The 20,990-nt window shown below is 48.1% G+C and overlaps 3 protein-coding genes across 6 annotated transcripts; 1 reads left to right on the top strand and 2 right to left on the bottom strand.

Annotated features, from left to right (window-relative positions):
* Positions 1-176: 176 nt before the first annotated feature.
* LOC1277742 (G-protein coupled receptor 143) lies at positions 177-3,855 on the top strand. The gene is made up of 5 exons (XM_061654138.1): positions 177-1,189; positions 2,137-2,558; positions 2,644-2,971; positions 3,042-3,152; positions 3,232-3,855. The coding sequence occupies exons 1-5, from the start codon at positions 1,040-1,042 to the stop codon at positions 3,385-3,387; spliced, it is 1,167 nt and encodes a 388-aa protein (XP_061510122.1). The 5' UTR covers positions 177-1,039; the 3' UTR covers positions 3,388-3,855.
* On the bottom strand, positions 3,839-12,572 carry LOC1277743 (THO complex subunit 2). 4 transcript variants are annotated; one of them, XM_061654133.1, is made up of 13 exons: positions 12,415-12,572; positions 11,766-11,931; positions 11,442-11,701; positions 10,978-11,362; positions 10,009-10,911; positions 9,201-9,935; positions 8,536-9,129; positions 7,834-8,449; positions 7,350-7,757; positions 6,825-6,974; positions 6,706-6,746; positions 5,382-5,534; positions 3,839-5,290 (listed from the first exon to the last, which is right to left on the bottom strand). In XM_061654133.1, exons 1-13 carry the CDS (start codon positions 12,465-12,467, stop codon positions 4,934-4,936), a joined length of 4,821 nt encoding a protein of 1,606 aa, XP_061510117.1. In that variant the 5' UTR covers positions 12,468-12,572; the 3' UTR covers positions 3,839-4,933. The 4 variants fall into 4 exon arrangements, with proteins under 4 accessions (XP_061510117.1, XP_061510119.1, XP_061510118.1 ...); XM_061654135.1 differs by having other exon boundaries at positions 3,839-5,287; XM_061654134.1 differs by having other exon boundaries at positions 7,350-7,754.
* Positions 12,573-12,697: 125 nt separating this feature from the next.
* LOC133392660 (zinc finger protein 845-like) lies at positions 12,698-20,900 on the bottom strand. The gene is made up of 3 exons (XM_061652993.1): positions 20,699-20,900; positions 20,180-20,631; positions 12,698-14,110 (listed from the first exon to the last, which is right to left on the bottom strand). The coding sequence occupies exons 1-3, from the start codon at positions 20,813-20,815 to the stop codon at positions 12,769-12,771; spliced, it is 1,911 nt and encodes a 636-aa protein (XP_061508977.1). The 5' UTR covers positions 20,816-20,900; the 3' UTR covers positions 12,698-12,768.
* Positions 20,901-20,990: the final 90 nt, after the last annotated feature.

The raw sequence follows: 20,990 nt of genomic DNA, 5'->3' as shown, positions 1-20,990 counted from the left end.
TTCCTTCCTTCATCCAGGGCCCCCAAGGCTTCCCTGTAGCATAGCTCTCTGTCTCTCACTGCATGGTGTAAACCGCCCCCCCCCCCATAGGCAGTTGAACCTAACTCGGTGTCTTTGAAGGGCTTCATGGCGCGCAGCGAAGAAACGCCGAACCTCACCCTATGTGTGTGCATTGCAAGAGACCGCCTTTAGTCACCCTTTTCAGCTCGTACTGGCAAGACCTGGGAGACCTGGGAGTACGGGCCTGCGCGTCTAGGTGTCATCTCGTGCTCTACCCAACAGCAAACGGCTTGTAATGCCGGCTTCTTATCAGTGATTTACAGCACCCCAACCGAACGCGCGCACACACACTCCATGCTCTCTCGAGGGCATGATATTACGTCCAGTGTCACGGGAACGAACACCCCAGATTGGGGTTGAGTGTGATAGGAAAAAGGGCCAGTAGGTGGATAAGATACAATTAGTACGAAAGTGTTGTAAGCGGTATTAACAGGAAGTAGTCCGAAATCACGATCATCAGTGTGATCTTGCGTGTGAAGAACAACTTCTTGCCAATTCTGCTTGTCAGTGGCAACAAGACATCATCAGAGAGCGGCATTGGAATAACTCTTCTTCACTCTTCCGCCTAAAGACCGACGCGGGCCAATGCGCCGCCCAGTCTTACCACCACCCCATTATCAGTCATCTTAGAACTCGTGCATTGCATGATCGCGCGCGTCAAGCGTAAGGATTGGAAAGGGAGAGAGATTGATAAAGAGCGCAATCCGCGCTTTTTTATGCATCCTGAGCTACTCCCCTAACTCCAGTGAATTAGTCGGTTTTTTTGGTTTACTGTGCCTCCAACTATAAGGCTTTTTTTTCGGGAGTGGCCGAAACAAGTGATAACCAGTGAGTCTTGTGCTGTGTGCTTCAAGCGTCATCTTGATCATCATTCCATCAAAATGTCCAAGACGACCCCGAGCACCAGTAGTGCCAGTGCGTCCAACCAAGTTGGTTGATTTGTCACCATTTGTCGTCGGATTGGTTCGAAACTTCGGAAATGGCAGACCCAACGATACAGACGTTCTGCTGCCACAACCGGATACGATCACCGCCCGCCATCAAGCTGATGTCCGAGTTCGATACGGACGGGTACATCGTAGTGTGCTTGGTATCGTCCATATTCGGAATAGCCGGTGCCGTCTATCAGGTAACGAACGCAAGTTCTCAGGGATATCGTGAGCATCCGGACACAGTTTGAAAGGGGGTATATTATGAATAGAGAGCATAAGTGTATATGTGGCTTTGGTGGTGCCTTGAGGAAGCTCTCCAAGTGCACCGTGTACCACACGTTTCGATTTTCGGCTCACTGTGCATCAAAGGACCGGAAAATGGGGGGAAAAGCGCACAAACAAAAGCGGACCTGCAATAGATAGGAAGTGCCGGTGACTTGCATATGACACTGTGCTTGTTATTTTGGTCCCACAAACCCGTTTTTCTCCGAGGTCATTCGCACCACCAAGGTGGGCCTTATCGGACCTGAGCTTATCTTTCAAACGTACAAGATCTCTTCGTCACGCGATCACGCCAAGATCTCGTATTTACCTGCAGAGATTCCATACAGATCTTGTTGAAGCATGCTTCCCCCTTCGGCTTGAATCACGATCAAGATCAGGCAGTCCAGTTTTTGATATTTTTCCACATCCTCAGCCACAGCCCAAAGCTTATCACATGTATAATACGGTTGGTTTGAGCAGCTTCTCGAGGAACGATTTTAATTCAAGCGCATTTCCTGCACAAATCACCGTTCTACCGTACAGTCACCACCGCCCATTATCAGCTTAAGGGGTCCAACGGTATTCGGTGGAGCAGAAATTAAATAAACAAAAAACAATTTTTCTCTTCCTGGTATGTCTGAGACTCTTCTCTTTCACCTATCTCTCTCTCACACAGAGAGGAATCCGCTTGACCTACGGTACTAGGTCTTTTTTTGTCCGTCCGAGCTTATTACATAGTCGATTAGAAAGGTTTCGATTAGATCATCATTGTTGACGTAATTAATCTGCTTCTGCTTTGGGGAGGTTAGCCACGATAAGGCACTTTTCTACCAATTAAAACGCTTATGCATTCTCCCTACCACTCCACTCCCTCATCCAGATCTGGATCCGACACGAGGACGGACCCAGCCATCATGCCGTCCGGCGAAGACGGGGCGGCGAGCTGACCCTATCGAGCCAAAACTTGGGCCGCCAGATCATCGTATGGTTGGCGGTGGCTGATCTCTGTGCCTCGTTGGGGGTCTTCCTGCGTTCAGCACTGTGGAAGTACATCAAGGATGTCCTTCCTCCCGACAGCGATGTGGACGACACTACCAACGTGATCTTCTGTGCAGTTTCGTCCGCCTGGATACAGTACTTTTACATGTGCACGTGGCTGTGGACACTCTGCTATGCGATCAACGTACGGAGGCAGCTTAGTGGGGCACGGTACGCACTGCGAACGTACCACTACTATGTGTGGAGCATATCGGCACTGCTAACCGGTATTGGGCTGACCGTACTCTACGTACCGGATGCAGAGTAAGTGAGCTTTCTTGCACAATCAAACACTTGATCACTAATCGATCTTCTTTATCTCTCTCTCTCTCTCTCTCTTCCAAAAAAGCTGCCACAATGTTCACGACATGACAACGGCGTACATGCGCATCCTGCCCAACTACGTGATGACGTACGGGCCGATGATTGCCGTGATGGTTGCCAACCCCATCCTCTACTATCAAGCATCGCGGGAAGTAGATCGCCAGCTGCTCGCCCGCTTCAGCCAAATGTCCAACACGGAGCGAGACTTGATGACCAAGTTTAAGCTTAAGTTCTCGCTCATCAATCTCGTGTTCTACATCTGCTGGTTGCCGAATCTGGTGAACGGCATTGTGCTGTGGACGATGTGGTACAGCTTGCCCTTCCCGATGGTGATCACCGTGTGGTACATTATGGTGGGTAGATCGAGGTTCCAAGGTACAATAGAAGAGGAGTTACTAAGAGCTGCTACTTACCCTTTTGCAGGCCATCACGAACCCTCTGCAGGCGTTCTTCAACTCGCTCGTCTACCAGAGATGGAACTGTCGGTGGCGGTTGCGGCGTCAGGCGAGCACTGATTCCAGTGCGGAGCTTCGGGTGAGTAGAAGTAGATACCGCGCAGACGGTGTGACACTCTTAAACAATCAATTCTTCACCGCTTAATTCCACTTCACAGCGCCGCAATCGTACCTCGATGGTCTGTAACGAAGGTACACCGTTACTGCAGGCAAAAACTGAATCGCCATCCGCATCGAACCTGCACCTGAATCAACCATCGGTCGACTTAAACCCAAAACCGACCCGCAGCATCAACGCCTGCACGCTCGTGTGACGCCGTGTTTGCTACTTGTTAAACACAACTAATGGAAAGCAAGCTAACTTCCACCGCTATTATGGATCGACTGGGAGTAGCAGCGGTTTTATGCATCTGCTGTGGCGTCACTGGTTGCAGCGGGAAGGCATCAGCACACTGGAACACACTGATCTTGCTGTCGACGGGAAGTTCGCACTGTTCCCCGGCGCTAGGATGTTTTATCTTAAGGAACTAGTTTAGTTTAGGGCCAAGACTCGCGTAGTGAGCTATTACGGTAGTTTTATAATTAACTCGCAAATCTCAACACTTCACAACTATTCGGTAGAACCGATAACTAAATAGGCTGCAAAAAGGCCATAAGCTCAAGTTTAGGTGTACGAGATTGCATACTATTTTCTAAAAAACAAGCACGCACTTAAAGACCCCTTACACCGAGAGTAGATACCAAATAAAATCGAAAACAATCGGCTTTATGCTAATACAAGAGCTCCCTCCCGAGGTTTATGGGTTTTATTTGTTTTTTAAGTTCTAACGTTCCGATTTCTGACATCGTTATATCGGCTAGGGCTTAAACTATACAGATTTCCTTTTCGTGATTACTTCTCTCTGTGTGAGTGTGTAGTGTATGTGTGTATTCGTAACAAACTGGAGTTGCTAAAGTTTACACAACTCAGGAGGTAAAGACTGGTAATAGTTCTTCCCTGAACAGATTACACACGCGCCTATACAGCACGTGGCGATCGACCAATAATTAAAAGCACGGCTGAGGATCAATTCAAATACGTAGAGAGGTTTGAGTTTATTCCCCTCTCTCTCTTTTTCTCTTCATAATCGGTGTAATTTTTGCGCTATCTAGTAGCTATCTGGCTTAACCTAACTGAGCACTACCCACGCTCTCCTAAACATCCGAATGCACATGAACACTGTAGCTGAACTGTATAGGTTGTAAATCTTGTCCCGGCTGTAATTCGGAACGTGTAAGTCCTGTCGTGTCGGATCGTGGCATCAAAATCAACAAAATGCTTCAGCAAAAAATCAAGAGCAAAAAGGGGAGGAAAGGGAAATAAAGGGAAATTGTGTGTCCTTTGTAATACAATGTACTAAACCTACAGCCACAACCACACAACACAGAACAAGAGCTGAAGAAGAGATCCCAAAATAGGGTCCACTGTAAAGGACTCATTACCGTGTACCTGTGTGTACCTGTGTACGTCTATGTGTGTGTGTGTGTGTGTGTGTGTGTGTGTGTGTGTGTGTGTGTGTGTGTGTGTGTGTGTGTGTGTGTGTGTGTGTGTGTGTGTGTGTGTGTGTGTGTGTGTGTGTGTGTGTGTGTGTGTGTGTGTGTGTGTGTGTGTGTGTGTGTGTGTGTGTGTGTGTGTGTGTGTGTGTGTGTGTGTGTGTGTGTCTGTGTGTCTGTGTGTCTGTGTGTGATCGCTATTATGTTTTCTATTATTTAAAAATAGTTTTTTTTCCTCATTTTACTCGCTGTGGAGTTTGTTTTTACAATCAACTAACAACTCTCTCTCTCTTTCTCTCTCTCTCTTTACCTTTGTCTCTAATTCTCTTAATGGCCCGAGCGGGTACGGGAAGTCTTCGTAAAGTACTGCTTCTCGCCCCGATCCAGCCCGCGATCGTGTGACCGTTCGCGATAATCGTCGGGACAGTAGGGTGGCGACGGTGGATGATAGGCGGGCGAACGACAGTTTGATGGCGACGATGGATTATAGGAGGGCGAACACGGAGCCATGCCGAGATGATGATGGTGGTGCTTTTCCCGGTGGGAGGACGATATCGGCGATAGGTGCCGCAGATCGCGATCGTTGTCACCGTTCTGGTGGGAGAGCAGCTTGCTGCTCGATTTTTCCTCCTCCCGGCGGAGCCGTTTGTCCGCCAGCAGCGTATCCTCGGAATTGCGATCCTGCTGGAAAGTCAATAGAGGAAGTTCAAATTAATTAGCGTCAAACTGATGGACGGAGGCGTGTACCACAATTGGATAGTAATATGATATGTACCCGCTTTCGGCCCAGCTTGCGCTCCTTGCGCAGTTCCTTCTCTTCGTCAGTCTTGTCGCGCTTGTCCTTCGTTTTGCTGCTGCGCTCCTTCTTCGACTCGGACAGTAGCTGCTGATTGGAGCTGCTGGTGCTGGCACCCTCATTGTGCTTGCTCTGGGTGAGTGGTAGAGAGATAGGGCAAAATGGGGCGATTAATAATGAAATCCTTGCAAGCACACTTATCCCATCGCAAATACTTCTCCCGTCTTGATGTTTCGTCTCGTTCGCAACTGATCAGTAGAGCAAAAGGGATTCAAGCGCTCTGGGATTGACCGGTTTTTTTTTTAAACCGCCCTGTTCCCACGTGTCACGTGTAGTGAGAAGGACAGTGGGAGTGTCAGTGGGAGTTAAGGTATCCGATAGCCGGGCCCGATTAGGAGAGTATTAGCGTGTCCACCGTTATTAAAAGCCAAATTTTTAGAACTGAAAACTATTGCATTTAAAAAACGATCGTTCTCCCTCCCGTTGAACTTCAACCGTTGTTCAACTCAATCCTTTCCTAGGATATCCCGGCAAAGATGAAAGTATAATTGTTTTGATGAAGTGTCCTGCACACACTATACATACCTCTGTTTTCCGTTGGCATGATTTTTGTTGTAACCAGTTTACACAACGACCTGTTGCACTTTTCTATCTCACTTTGGTCACTGCGGTGCCTGGTGGTACCAAAAAACCCGGTCGAACACAAGAGCTAGTTCTTGTTTCTTGATTGCCTTCAACAGAAACCCCACGCAGTCGCGATTGTCCCTGTGTTGGATTTTGATTTACTCGTCGGGCAGGGTGTGTCGGTCGCTGTGTAGAAGACATCTTGCTCGATTCTCGATCACCAGCAGCCTTTTCATTTCCAAAAAAACCTCAACACGGGGGACGCAAACGACCATCCTTTGGGGTGCTTAGCAGTGACTCTTCCTCCATCTCGGCGCAATGCCCTTGATGGGAGCGGTATTCGACAAGTGTTGATCCCAAAACAGCGCGTGGCCTTACGAAGTATGACAAATCCCCGCAACGATCAACCGCACATCAAAAAACCCCTCTCTCTTAGTGCCGTGTTCCGTATTTTAACAATTCATTTGTTCCTTGCTCGACACCATCAATACTACACCAATCAAAACAGCGACCCTCTAACGGAAGAATGTCCCACCATCGGTTGCGTTGACATTCTTCTGCTTTCCCGAAGCGCCTGGACATGTTGGGCCATCCTTGTTTGCCAACCTTTCGAGTTTGCGAAGAGACACCATCCGGACGGTCCATATTACCGACCGTGCCACGCCTCCAGTATACTAACCTTCGAGGAGCTAGAGCCTTCTAGCTTGCGGCGTTTCATCTCTGGAAATGGTGGAAGATGAGAAAGGGCATATGAGAAAAGGAACAGTTGGTAGTTATGTTTCACCGCACTAAACGTACCTCTATCGTGCTCCGGTGGGCGTCGGGTGCTGCTGCTGTGCTGCTGTTCGTTGCTGGAATTGGACACCGAGCTCAGGTCCCGTTCGCTGCGATCCCTTGGCGGTAGGTCCCGTGTGCTGGCCCTCGATTCACGCTCGTGCTCGTAATGGTCTGCGAAATGGGAAGATTATCATGAAATTTGATTTCTGTGCACCGCTCTCTCTCTCTCACACGCTCTTTCACATTCTTTCTCACTCTTTCTCACACTTTCTCTCACACGCTCTCACACTTTCTCTCACACGCTCTCACACTCTCTCATCCTCTCTCATCCTCTCTCACACTCTCTCACTCTCTCTCACTCTATCTCACTCTCTCTCACTCTTTCATCCTCTCTCACACTCTTTCATCTTCTCCCATCCTCTCTCATCCTCTCTCATCCTCTCTCATCCTCTCTCATCCTCTCCCATCCTCTCTCACATTCTCTCTCATCCTCTCTCACACTGTCACACACTCGCTCACACTCTCACTCTTCTACCCTTTACATACCTCGCTTATCGCGCCGCTTTTCCTTCTCCCGCTTACGATCCGACGCGAGTGCTGCGGCGGCAGCTGCCGCTTCCTCCCGCTCCCGTTCCTTCTCCCGCGCACGCTCCTCGCGCTTGATCTCTTTGGAGGATTTTTCGCGCGACGTCGAAACGGACGACTCCCGGTTCGTTGACGAGGAGCTGGCAGTGTCGCGCGAACCGGACGATGATGATGGTTCCTTCTTTATCGCGTCTGCTCCGCGCTCGCTTCCCGCACCGAGGCTACCGTTCGCGTTTGAGCCCACCGAGCCGGACGATGAGGATGAGACCGCATTTCCACCCGTGGTACCGTTCCCGATCGATGATCCTGAATTGCTCGTGCCTCCTCCTCCGCCTCCTGTTCCACTGGTTTGCCTTGTACTTTGTCCTGCTAGAAAGAAAATATTTTGATTTATTACTCGATTCTTAGCCCAATAACTCGCTCTCTACAAAAAAAAAATGCCTACCTTTCACATCGCTACCATTAACTGACGCCTTTGCTCCCTGCTGCTGCTGATCGCTCGCGACCGTTGCTGTTGCTGTGGTGGCCGCTGCCGATTTAAACGTCTTCTCCGGCACCTGATGGAAATCGGATTCCAGCATCATCTGGCTCGCCTTTGCCTTCAGCTGCCCGATGTAGCTCGATGCCAGTACGAACAGATCCTGCCGCTGGTTCTTCTCCTCCTCGCGTACCTTCTCCACCTTCTTCTCCAGGATCTGGGACAGCTTGGTCAGCACGGGGAAGTGGGGCAGTATGCGCATCAGTATGATGAGCGAGTTGCGGATCTGCATGTAGTCCTTCGAGTCCAGACAGAACACCATCGCCTTCGTGATCTTGTAGTGCCACTTGTGGCACACGTGCCGATAGTTCTCGTAGTTCACGTGATCGATCGCTTCCGAGTACTGATTGCTGACGCGGAACTTGGTCACGAAGCCGGGATAGTTGGCGCACTCCTTATTGAACGTCGCCTCGTCCGAGTGCCAGCGCATCACCGTCTCGAGCATCGCGCACAGGAACCGTCCGTACCGGGTGGCCTCGTTCTCGGTGCAGGAAGTGACGGAGTAGGTAATATCGCAGAATATCTGTGCAGAAAAAGGTGCATTGAAGTGGATAAGAATAATCATCCAGTGTTTCTAAAGCTTCACCTTCCACAAGCAAACACACATACCCGATCGTAACAGAGCAGCGTGGAAAAGTTGGCCGTCTTTAGATTGTGGATGGTGTGCACAAACTTCGCACAGTAGATCGCGTCCAGCGCAGTGAACGTGCAGCGCGGAAACAAACACAGCTGCAAGAACTGTGTGATGGTTTCGTTTTTGGCCGATTTGGCCGACCGCGACAGGAACCAGTAGTCCTTCTCGTTCGTCAGCCGGTGCATGATCTTGTCCACGTGCTCCTGCTGCTTCTTCCGCTCGTCCTGCAGCTTGTCCATCAGCGCCACGTACCGTTCCTGCTCCTTCTTGTTCTTTGAAGCGTTCTGCTCCTTCGACTCCATCACCGCCATCGAGAGTTGCTTCAGCTTGCTAATTTCCCGCTGATAGCTCTCCATCGGTACCTGCAGATCGTACATCGACAGCGACCAGAAGCTGACCAGGAACTGGGGACTGATGTCTTCCCAAATTTTGGGCGGATGCAGCGGTCGCACCGACTCGATTACCGGATTCATCACGTGGGCCGTTGCCTCGAGGTATTTGGCCATCTTTTGCGAGGTGGAAAGCTTCTTCCCGTTCGGTTCCGCCTTACGCAGCTGGTCGTACTTTTGCTACAAAGAGAGGAACAAAGCGACATTTTCATAACGAATTGAAGCAACGTGGTGTTGGTGACACGCCTTACATTGATTGCGTGCGAAAACATGGGACGCGCGAGGAAAAACGCCACATCCGAGTGTATGTGGTACTTCTGCAGCATGTTGTGTATGGTCGGCAACCGCTCCACGTACTCCTCCACCGAGTAGGTCGACCCGAGAAACGTACCAAACTGTACCAGCGTGTCCTGGCACTGGTCGTACAGCTTGCCCACCAGCTTCAGATGGCTCTGGGCCGTCTCGCGGTAAATCACGCAGTGCTTTTGCTGCGCAATCAGCAAACACAGCGCCACCGCCAGATCGTTGCTCGCCAGCGCCTCCTTCAGCCGCTGCGACGACTTTTTCGTGTTGCGCACCTGGCTAAAGTAGCCGGCCTCGCCGCGCAACAGCTCCCCGCCGCACATGGCCTGCAGCTGCTCGTTCGTCATCTCTTCCGCCGCCTCGATGCCGGCCATCTTCTGTACCACCTCCTTCAGGATGAGCAGGTCCAGGCTTTTGTGGGACTTGAGCTGGTTCGCCACGTACTGCAGCAGCCCGCTCAGCTCGATGTTGTACTTCTTGTAGATCGCACCGCAGAAGTTGGCCAAGCTTTGCAGCCACAGCGAGATGCTGGTGCCATCGTTCTGCATCGGATTCCGGTCGACCTGCTCGAGCGCCTCGATCAGACAGTACCCGAGCACGTCGTAAGAGAGCGAGGTGAGATACTTGAGCGAATCCACGACCGGCGCAATCAGATTGTCATAGATCTGTATTTGCAGTAGAATCTACGAAACAGAGGCGAAGAACGTTAGCAGTTAGTAGTAGTTGGGGGAGCAAAAGCCCCATCACCCCACTTACATATTCAAACAGAAAGCCCGGCGAACAGTGGCTCAGCTTGCCGATCAGCCTGCCCACCGGTTTGCTGTTCTCCTTGCTGACCCGCTTCATCAGCGCTTTGATCTGCTTCTGCGCCGTGCCGCGCCGGTGTATCAGCTGCGGCTGCAGCTGAAACGTATCGTTCTTCCAGCGCGCGTACAAGCTGTACCGATACTGGTACGGGTACAGCTTCACGATCGACCAAATCTCCTCCGCCACGCAGCAGTTGCAGTCCATGTACGCGAGCGACGGCAGCACGGCCGCATCCAACAGCGACAGGATGTCGTAGTACAGCTGCTCGTGCTCCGTCAGCGTACTCCCCGCTCCCGGGCTGGGTGGATTTAGCGGGTCCACATTCATATCGGTCAGTATGACGCGCATCAGGCGCAACAGTTTGTACAGCAGCACGGAATCGTAGTGCAGCGAAGGGCCGAGCGCAACAAACATCGGGAACGCGTGCAGCCGCAGCTTGGTCAGCGAGGTGACCGGCGGTGGGGCCAGTTTGTTCAGCACGCCGTACATCGAGATGGCGCGCCCCTTGATGTTAGCCGGCAGCGCACACTTGAGCCGGTACACCGGCTCGATGATCATGTGCAGCAGCCGGCAGAGGGCCCGCGCAATCGGCTCGTGCACCATGACCGACTGGTCCGGCAGCTTGCGGATCAGCTGCTGGGCCGTGTTCCAGTCGCCGATCGTAAGCAACGCCTCGCACAGGCCCCACTTCTGGTTGAGGGCGTACTTTTCCGGCGCCGTCTCGAACTCGGGCTCCTGCTCCGGCTCCTTGTCCTTGTTCGTGAGGATAACGTTCAGCTTGCGCACGTACTCCTTCGCCTGCGCGATTTCCGCCTCCCAGTCCGCCACGATCGATTTGTCCGGTGGATTTAACTGGCAGAAAACGAAAACGATTAGCACGGGAGGAACCATTTTGCAAGCAAACAACCAATGACCTACCCAAGCGTAAATATCGTCCAGCTTGATGACACCGTGCTGGAGCAGCAGTGCGGTGACCTTAAACAGCGACCCCGGCGTCTGCGCGTCCGCAAAGTACCGATACTTGTACCCGAGCACCTCGCAGATGATGTTACCGTCGTTGATGTACGCCTGCAGCAGTGGAATAAAGATGCGATCCTGCTCGGGCCGCGCCTCGAACGACTCCAGTATGATGTCGAGCACGCGGTTCGGATCGAGATTGAAGCAGCCGATGAGGGATTTGATGATTTCCAGCACGTTCTGTACCGTCATCGTTTCCTGGTTGAACTCCTGGTTCAGCTCCGTCATCAGCTTGGCGTACCCTTCGCTTTCCTCGCGAAACAGATTAAACCGGCGCTGTTTGTAGCTGGAAAACCGAAAATAAAACCAAGACATTACACAAATTACAGCCTACGGGATGGGGTTTGGACGCGTAATCGACTTACTAGAGCTTCGTTTTCACTTTGATAAACCGTGTGTAAAAGCTACGATTCTTGATTGTGCCCACATCCTGCAGCGTGTCGATCTCGAGCCGCTCCTTCAGCAGCTTCTCCGACACGAACCGTTCCGATTCCTTGGCGATGTAGCAAAAGTTGGTCCGCTCCTCGCTCGGCGGCGCACCGTCGCCCGAGCCCGCGGTTGCCGTTTCCGCGTCGAATATCCCGAACACGTCCAACAGTATCGAGGGCACGTCACTATGTAGGCTCTGGAAGTGGAAAGCAGCTGCGTGAATCAAGGCTACAGTGTGGGGCCGGCCGCGTGTTACTTACCACCAGCTCTCCGAGCATCTGCAGCACGCTCTCCTTCTTCACCTGCCCGTGGATGCCCCGCGAGACGAGCTCGTAGATTGCTCGGGAGATGCCATTCTTGCGCTCGCCCTTCCCAAACAGTGGACTCTGCTGTTCGTCCTTCAGAAGTCCCTTGCAGTGTTTCAAGCTGGATGGATGGCGCCGTCCATCGGGAACACAGGAACGGTCACATAAACAAAACAACACGAAGAGAACATAGTAATACGCACTGTGTTAGTGAATGGGCAGTGGTTTAGGGAGCAGAGACAGGCGGGGGGCTACTGGTGGGTGGGTAGGGTGGTTCGATTGTGCTGAAGGGAAGGGCCGCATCCAGCCGCTATCTAGTGCGCCCTGTCGGTGAGACGTGAGCATTTTGGCGTTCCACTTGTCCTGAACCCTTTGCAAAAGGGCCGTGGAGGGGAAACCATTCATTTTGCCGGTTTTAGAAATTCCGCACCATCCGGAGGAGGCAAGCGAATTTCGTCACTTTGACGTTTTCACATGGCGCACATACACACACACATGCGGAGAGTGAGGGCCTATCTTTTTGCAGTGGCAATGGTTCCACCGACACACGAGCAGATGCACAAGCGATACGGGGCGGGCTTGGAGAAAAACGGGGAATATTTACAACTCGGTTTTTCCGCTTCTTTCCCACAGCTTCCAGACTTCGGCGTTGAACATGGTCGTCAGTAGGGTGAAATAACACGCACGACGACTCGGCGACACGGCATCCGTCCACAAGCACTTTGTTTATAAAAATGGCAAATCGGAAAATGGCGTCGATTGTCAAGCGCTCAACCAGGGCGGGCGGCTGTAAACGCGCTTGCGAGTGACAGCTTTGACAGGTACGGTGGGGCACGCATTTTCAAACGCTGTTTATTTTCGTTTCGGGGGAACGTGCACAAAAACCGTTATTTTGATTGAACTTTTATTATTATTTTATTTTCTGTACATGTACACCATTTCAGATAAATTATATTTTTTATTGCAAAATCGCACCTACATTATTCGCGCAGTCCTTTGATTGAGGTTTACAAGCATTAACTCGTTGACTATGGTTCACCCAGCTGCATTTGCTGGCGAACGTTTTACCGCATTTCGAGCACCGGAACGCTCCATTGTGTGCTTCCATATGTTCTTTGGCCTTTTTCGAGCTGAGCACTTTCTTGCAGATGGGACACTTGCACGGTGTAGCGTTTTCGGTGTGCGTCTTTAAACCTTGCGCTTTGCTAAACGTTTTACCGCACGTTTCGCACCGGAACGAGGCCACGTGTGCATCTGTTGTTGTCGCTTCAAGTGCCAGCCCTTTCTTGCCAGTAGGACCTTCATTTCCATCCATATCCTTGCAATGTACCGCTTTCTGGATGTGCAGTTTCAACCTTTCTTTGGCTGTAAACCGCACTTTACCGCACGTTTCACACCGCAGCACCGGCTCTTTGTGTGCATTCAGATGTTTTTTTGCCTTCCCGGGACTTAGCACTTGCTTGCAGATAGGGCAACTGCAAGGTATAGCTTTTTGGGTGTGCCTCTTCAAACCTTTTTTAGAGGCAAACGTTCTACCGCACATGCCACACCGGTGCGCACCTTCGTGCGCAGCTACATAGTCCTTCATCTTAGCTGGTCCTATCATTTTATTGCACCCCGAACACTTCTGTATTCGGTGCATCTTTTGCCGGTGTATGATCAGCGCACTTGCATTGGGAAAGCTGCACTTGCACAACGCGCATGGAAATGTGGTGCGGATGTAATGTTTCACAGCATTATGCCTGCGCAGATGATTGCGCGTAGAGTAGGTGCGCATGCAAATCTCACAGCAAAATGCACCCTCGTGAGCGGCAACGTGCGAAGCCAAGTATTTGCGTTTGATCTGTTTCGCACAGATCGGACACTGTGTCTGGGTGTGATGGTACCGATGATCATTTCGCTGCTTTTTGCTGGCGAAAGTACGTTCGCATTGATCGCACGAAAAGGACGTTTCGTTGGCCGCTGCTTTGCGGGATCTCATGCTTGCGTCACTATCGAGCATTGGTCCGCGTAGTTCGGGAGATCGGGAACCGGTTTCGGAAGCTTCTTCAGCAACATTTGACCAAAGAGCTTCACACTCCCTCCGATCGCTAGCATTTGGAGTGTCTTTGTGTCCCATGTTACCATTCGGTTGTACAAGGGTTCGAGAGCTATAATTTTGCAACTTTTTCTTAGCGCTATAATCGTACGAGATACAAATGTGACTGTTTTTGGCAAACGTTCGCTTACACCAACTGCAAGTGTAGCTTGCCACGTTTTGTGCATCGTTCCCTGCGTCATCATTGTGCTCGGAAACGGACCTGTAGAGTTCGCTAGGTTTCACACCGGTAGAGTTTGGTTGGTGTGACGCGTCTTCGAGCGTATTGGACGCCCACCGTGACAATAAGATAAACCTTGGTCGGTGGTTGTCAAAAAAGTAACTAGATTGACAACGCCAAGGACGGAAAATTTAAGGGACGCCACTCGAATGCCGGAAAGTAACTACGGTGGAGTGATTTGGAAATATAGAGAACCCAACAATTTTGGCGCAGCCGGTAGGATCTTTATGGTGAGTTTACTATATAGTAATTGAAGAAATAGAGAAGCCATGAACAGTTACAGAACCAGTAAGAAAATTGATAAAATATCAAAAGAGATAAATTGAGGTGTGCAACGTGATGGTGACGCATAGTTGAATTACCTCACTGTAAAGTAAGAAACTACTGTGCATTTTTTTAAAAAAAAGAACACATTAATTATTAATAGGTTATATTTTCAATGGCCATATTCATTTGGTTAAAAACATATAAATAGACATACTGAAAGTGTGGGTAAATTTTCCCTGTGATTTAGTTCAAGAACGTAACAGAACAATGGAAAACAAATGTGAGGTTAGGATAACCACGTTTTTTTGTTTGCTTGGTTTGCTTGGCGATAGTGAGGTCGGAGGATTTGTTTCGGTCCTGAATAATAATCGTGATGGGTGTGATATTGTTATTAACCCGAAGGATTTGTATTAACTATTGGCAAAGCTAGTCCGGAAATTCCGAAGAGCTGTCTGTCTAAGCGAGGCCAGACCTGTCTGTAGCGCTGTATCAAAAGCAAGTCCGGAGAAATCCGAAGAGCTGTTCTTGAGCAAGCGAGCACAGTCCCCGACTGTAGCGCTGTATTTCAAAGCTAGCCCGGAAATACCGAAGAGCTGTCTGTCTAAGCGAGGCCAGACCTGTCTGTAGCGCTGTATCAAAAGCAAGTCCGGATAAATCCGAAGAGCTGTTCTTGAGCAAGTGAGCACAGTCCCCGACTGTAGCGCTGTATTTCAAAGCTAGCCCGGAAATACCGAAGAGCTGTCTGTCTAAGCGAGGCCAGACCTGTCTGTAGCGCTGTATCAAAAGCAAGTCCGGATAAATCCGAAGAGCTGTTCATTAACAAGCGAGTCCAGTCCCCGGCTGTAGCGCTGTATTTAAAGCTAGACCGAAAATTTCGCAGAGCTGCTTGTGCAAGCGAGAACAGATCTGGCTGTAACGCTGTGCTGAAAGCAAACCTAGATAAATCCTAGAAAAAAAAAAAAGATACTGTTAAGGAAAATACGACCAAGGAACGGAGGAAAGTAAAAAAGGAATAATATTTAGGAATTGATTGATTAGTTAAATATTTGATTACTGATTTAAAAAAAAATAACGTAAAAAAAAACAAAACAAAATAAAAAAAAAACTTTTTTTTTATGTTTGTTTGTTTTGCTCCCTTTTAGATGAACGACAATAAACGATTCCACGTATCCTTGGGTGCGTTTAACGATAAAGCGGATGCCAATGATTTACGTCGTGAATGGGAAGAGTGGCATCGCGCCTTCGAGCTGTTGATGCAAATGGAAAATGTTGAGTCTCAATCCCACAAACTCATATCAATGCTAACCTTGGGGGGCAGAGGACTACAACGCATTTTTTACAATTTACGGCCAATTGCTGGAGAAGTCAATCCGGCACCTGTTAAAGTACCATTGATACCGCAAGACGTACCGGAATACGACAACGCTGTCAAACGACTAAGAGCTTTCTTTATGGGAAAAAGGAACGAGCGAGTAGACCTAGAAGTATTTCGCTCCTTGAAACAGATGCCTGATGAGTCTTTTAACAACTTCATGCTTAGACTCCGGGATCAAGCTGCTAGATGCGAATTTTCCACGCGTGAGGAGACTGAACTTCTCCAGCAAATCACGATTGGTGCTCGAGACGAGAAGGTACGAGACAAAGGACTGGAAAATGTGATGAGTCTGGATGAGGTCATGGTATACGCCATGAACCGAGAGATTCTTCAGCAGCAACGGGAGAAGCATAAACCATTTCTGGATGATTCAAGCGTTAACAGGGTTAATTCAAACCGCCGAGATACAAGCCGGCCAAATGAACGAAATCATCCGTATGAAAGGCGTCAATCACCTCGTCGGGAATATTCATCAGGTCAAAGGTCCTATGGCAACTGTAAGCGTTGTGGTTCATCTCGTCATTCGGAGCACTCAAAAGAATGTTTTGCTAGAAATGCTCGATGTAATAATTGTGGTGAACGCGGTCATTATGCTAGGAAGTGCGCAAGTAAAAAAGCTCAGCAGACAAATCGATTTTCGGGACGCGAACCCAGACGTGAATTTAACCGAGATTTTAGTCGTAGGTTTGGGCGTGAAGCAAACTCAGTAAGGGCACCTCAATCATGGGAGGAAGAGGATCTGCATCGCCCAGCTAAGAATGAAAACTCTAAGGTGGTGTAATCGTACATGGTATTTTGTTTATCTCTTGAATTCTAATTATATTTTGTGAACTGTATATTGATAAAACTTAAAAATATAATCCCGTTTTTTTACATTAGGTTGCAGCAGTTGGTTCAGACAGTAATTCAGTAATTTGTCGTATCGATGAGATACCAGTTGATTTCGTTATAGATTCAGGATCTTCTATTAACACTGTGACAGAAGCTGTTTGGCACAAATTGATTACTGGGAAAGCACACTTATTTAAAAAAAAAACTTTAGTGCGATCGTAAATTCTACGCATATGCCAACCGAATTCCGTTGACTGTGAAAGCAATTTTTGAAGCATGGATATCAGTAAATTCATCCAAACCCACGAGTTATGAGGAATTTTTTGTGATTAACGATGCTCATAGGTGCCTTCTCAGTAAACGTACTTCCGAGAAACTAAAACTGTTAAAAATCGGACTTGATGTTCTTCATGTAAATGGGTTGGAACAAGAAGCTTGTCCATTTCCCAAATTTCCTGGAGTACAAGTTAAACTGTCGATCGATCGGACAATTCCACCAAAGAAATTGGCGTATTTAAGAATCCCAGCCGCAATGGAACAAAAGGTAGACCAAAAGATACAGGAAATGCTCCAGAGTGATGTGATAGAAAAAGTTGAAGGGCCGGCTGATTGGATATCGCCTATGGTGGTAGTCCCAAAAGGCAAGGATGACATTAGAATATGTATCAACATGAAACACCCAAATGAGGCAATTCAACGAGAACATTTTCCTTTGCCTGTCATTGATACATTTTTGAATAAGCTCAGAGGATGTAAATTCTTTTCACGGATAGATATAACTTCAGCATACCATCATGTCGAACTTCATCCGGACTCTAGGAGTGTCACAACATTTATGACAAGCATGGGGTTAATGCGCTTTAAGCGGCTTATGTTTGGCATTAATTGTGCCCCCGAAATTTTTCAGCGAATAATGGCAAACATGCTTGATGCCATTGAAGGGGTCATAGTTTATATCGACGATATCGTTGTTTCGGGTCGCACAAAAGAAGAACATGACAAGAGATTGCAGCAAGTTCTCATAGTACTGGAAAACAATAATGCCATGTTAAACAAGAGTAAATGCGTGTTTGGAGTGGAAAAACTGGAAATACTTGGATTCGAAGTAAGCGCCCAAGGTATCAGTCCGTCTGAAAAGAAAGTGGAGGCGATTAAAAATTTTCGTACCCCCTCATCAAAAGGAGAAGTACGTAGTTTTCTAGGACTTCTTAACTTTGTGGGTCACTTCGTTCCAAACTTATCATCTAGAACAGAACCGCTAAGAAAGTTTATTCGTGATGAAGTAACAGTATTCGGTGAAGAACAGATGAGAGCTTTTAATGATTTACGACTCGAGCTGTGTAATAATGTAAGAGAACTGGGGTTCTTTGACCCTAAAGACCCTACAGCCTTATACGTGGATGCATCGCCTGTTGGCCTTGGAGCGGTTTTAACCCAAAATGATCGGCATACGAATAAGGCAAGAATTATAAGCTTCGCTTCCAAAGGCCTATCTCCAGTTGAACGTGTATACCCGCAAACACAGCGCGAAGCACTCGCAGTTGTGTGGGCTGTAGAAAAATGGTACTTATATCTCTTCGGAATTAAATTCAAAATCTTCACGGATCACAAAACCCTAGAGTTTATATACGGGGGTAAGCATCGTGATGGACGACGAGCCTGTTCAAGGGCAGAGGGTTGGGCTCTCCGCTTGCAACCATATGATTTTGAGATTAAATACATTCCTGGGTCAACAAATATATCAGACACATTGTCTCGTCTAGTATCTGAGCCAGGTAAACCATTTGAGGAAAATGCGGAACATTTTCTCTTTGCAATAAATCCAGGAGACTTGGCCATCACAATGGACGAAATAAAAAAGGAGACTGTCAATGACGAAACACTTACGGCTGTAATTGAAGCATTAAAGTCAAAACAATGGTCCCCGGAGTTATTTAGATACCAGGCATTTGAAAAGGAGCTTTCGGTAATTGATGGCGTTGTAGTGAGAGAAGATCGCATAGTACTACCATTGAAGTTGCGAAAGAGAGCATTAACCATTGCGCATCGGGGACATCCTGGAATTGTTGCGATGCGAAGGAACTTAAGAGAAAAGATTTGGTGGCCATGTATGGACCGAGATGTGACAGAAGCAGTCCAAGAGTGTGTTGGCTGCACGGCCGTTAGAAAGGAACATCCTCCGGAGCCGATGATACGTAAAGAGATGCCTGATCGTGCATGGCAAGAAATTGGCATTGACTTTTTCTCTGCCAAAGAATGTGCCACATTTCTTGTCATAGTTGACTATTACAGTCGGTTTATAAAAGTAATAGAAATGAAAAATACGAACGCAACCAAAACAATCGAAGCTCTGGAAATGGTTTTCCGCGAACAGACTTATCCCGAATCTATTCGCTCTGACAATGGCCCACCATTTGCGAGCGAGGAGTTTGCCGACTACTGTAAGAGCAAAAACATGAAACACATACGCACTATCCCCTATTGGCCCCAAATGAATGGTTTGGTTGAGAGGCAAAACCAGGGGATTTTAAGAGTTTTGCGGATTGCAAAGGCCACTGAAACTGATTGGCGGAAAGCTGTGGAGGATTATGTGTATATGTACAATACTACACCGCATTCCGTCACTGAGAAAGCACCGTTGGAATTATTAACCGGGCGTCCGGTCAAAGATCTCCTACCATCTCTGAGAACAGATCCACATTGGCACCGCGATGAAGAAGTGAGAGATAAAGATGCAATCAAAAAGATGCAAGGGAAACACTACGCAGACGTTCGCAGACACGCTAAACCATCAAATATTAACGTAGGAGATTCCGTTATGTTACGTAATTTTGAAACTGGGAAACTTGAACCTAAGTTCAAACTCCAAAAATTTACTGTGCTAGAAAAGAAGGGAAACGATACCATCGTTGCTAATGAAGAAGGTGCACGGTATCGACGTTCAATAACACATCTACGGAAATTCCCATCCCAATTTGAAAACGATATTCCGCCATCAAAAATTCCCAGACCTCAACAAAATAACCCAGAAAAGCCATTGACATCCGACAAACCAAAACCCCTAGCACCAAAGCGAGAACAAAAATTTAATCATGTTTTGAAGCATCCAGTAAAGCGACTAGTAAGAAATAAGAAGTTACCTCTCAGATATCGGCAGGAATAATTGTATGTGTGTGTCAATTTCAAACACGGCCTTAGCAGTAATAATTAGAATACAACGGAAGAGAAAATCGTCATTTTTTTTTGCAAAGAACTCAAATAAAATTTTAATGAATTAATGGCATATCCTTTGCCATGTCTAGTTTTTTTTTTCTTCTTTCTTCCTTTCTCTATTTTTTTGTGGAGAAGAAGAAGGATGTAGAGTTCGCTAGGTTTCACACCGGTAGAGTTTGGTTGGTGTGACGCGTCTTCGAGCGTATTGGACGCCCACCGTGACAATAAGATAAACCTTGGTCGGTGGTTGTCAAAAAAGTAACTAGATTGACAACGCCAAGGACGGAAAATTTAAGGGACGCCACTCGAATGCCGGAAAGTAACTACGGTGGAGTGATTTGGAAATATAGAGAACCCAACAGGACCGAACCGGGACGATATCTTCCGCAGCTTCACAAGGTTCGACCGATTCTTCTTCACAATTCCTTATATTAGGGATTTCCTCGGGTATCAGTTCTTGTATAATGTATTCTTCAACCTTAATGTCATCGATGAACCCAACTACCTTAGTAGCCATTTCTTTCTCCCCTGTGTCATCTTCTAGCTTGGACACACATGCACCACCAACGCTAACCTCGTCCAGCCGCCCGTCATTCGCGAGTGGGGGTGAACTTTCCTTAATCCGCACACAGTCAGATCGAGTTTTTAGGTCGTTTTCGGTGGTGCAATCACTTTCTGAACCGTTCGCAAGCATCAGAAACCCTTCACGCAGTTTACGTTGGTTCTCCTCCACTGAGCCGACGTAGGAGTGGAAGTTAAAAATCTTTCCCGAACACACGCCGCACGCATAATCCGGAAAATTAGGTTCTGGGTGAACCTACAAGAAAAGGAATTTGGTTAGGACATCTGTAACCGTGTAACAGTAAACATCGTTGTAATCTCACCTCGAACGGAAATACCCGCTGTAATGCAGCTTGAAATGCTTCATTCAGTATGCAAAAGCTGCTATTTTTCGGAGAATACTGCTCTAGGCAGAGTCGACATGTTGCCATGCTTTCCATTATTAAGTGAACTAAAACATTGCAAGCGAAAACATGCTAAAACACGAAAACTCTTGGTTATTTAGTCAAGTAGACAAGTGCGGATGAGCCTGTTTTAAATTGCGTTTGACATTTCAGTTCGTTGTCCAAATAGCGCACACTGGGAGTGCTTAACGGCCAAACTGTAAGAACGCGT

This window comes from Anopheles gambiae, chromosome 3 (assembly GCF_943734735.2).
Source record: "Anopheles gambiae chromosome 3, idAnoGambNW_F1_1, whole genome shotgun sequence".
NCBI lineage: Eukaryota > Metazoa > Arthropoda > Insecta > Diptera > Culicidae > Anopheles > Anopheles gambiae.
Note: the sequence above shows the minus strand (reverse complement) of the source record. Positions and strands in the feature narration are given on the sequence as shown.

Coding starts and splice junctions, on each gene's coding strand:
- LOC1277742 (XM_061654138.1), top strand. CDS start 1,040: ATGGCAGACCCAACGATACAGACGTTCTGCTGCCACAACCGGATACGA. Junction 2,559..2,643: donor CTCTACGTACCGGATGCAGA/GTAAGTGAGCTT, acceptor CTTCCAAAAAAG/CTGCCACAATGTTCACGACA. Junction 2,972..3,041: donor TCACCGTGTGGTACATTATG/GTGGGTAGATCG, acceptor ACCCTTTTGCAG/GCCATCACGAACCCTCTGCA.
- LOC1277743 (XM_061654133.1), bottom strand. CDS start 12,467: ATGTTCAACGCCGAAGTCTGGAAGCTGTGGGAAAGAAGCGGAAAAACC. Junction 8,450..8,535: donor CGCTGCTCTGTTACGATCGG/GTATGTGTGTTT, acceptor TTTTCTGCACAG/ATATTCTGCGATATTACCTA. Junction 6,747..6,824: donor CCCACCGGAGCACGATAGAG/GTACGTTTAGTG, acceptor CACCATTTCCAG/AGATGAAACGCCGCAAGCTA.
- LOC133392660 (XM_061652993.1), bottom strand. CDS start 20,815: ATGGAAAGCATGGCAACATGTCGACTCTGCCTAGAGCAGTATTCTCCG. Junction 20,632..20,698: donor AGCGGGTATTTCCGTTCGAG/GTGAGATTACAA, acceptor CTTTTCTTGTAG/GTTCACCCAGAACCTAATTT. Junction 14,111..20,179: donor GAAGATATCGTCCCGGTTCG/GTCCTGTTGGGT, acceptor CGAACTCTACAG/GTCCGTTTCCGAGCACAATG.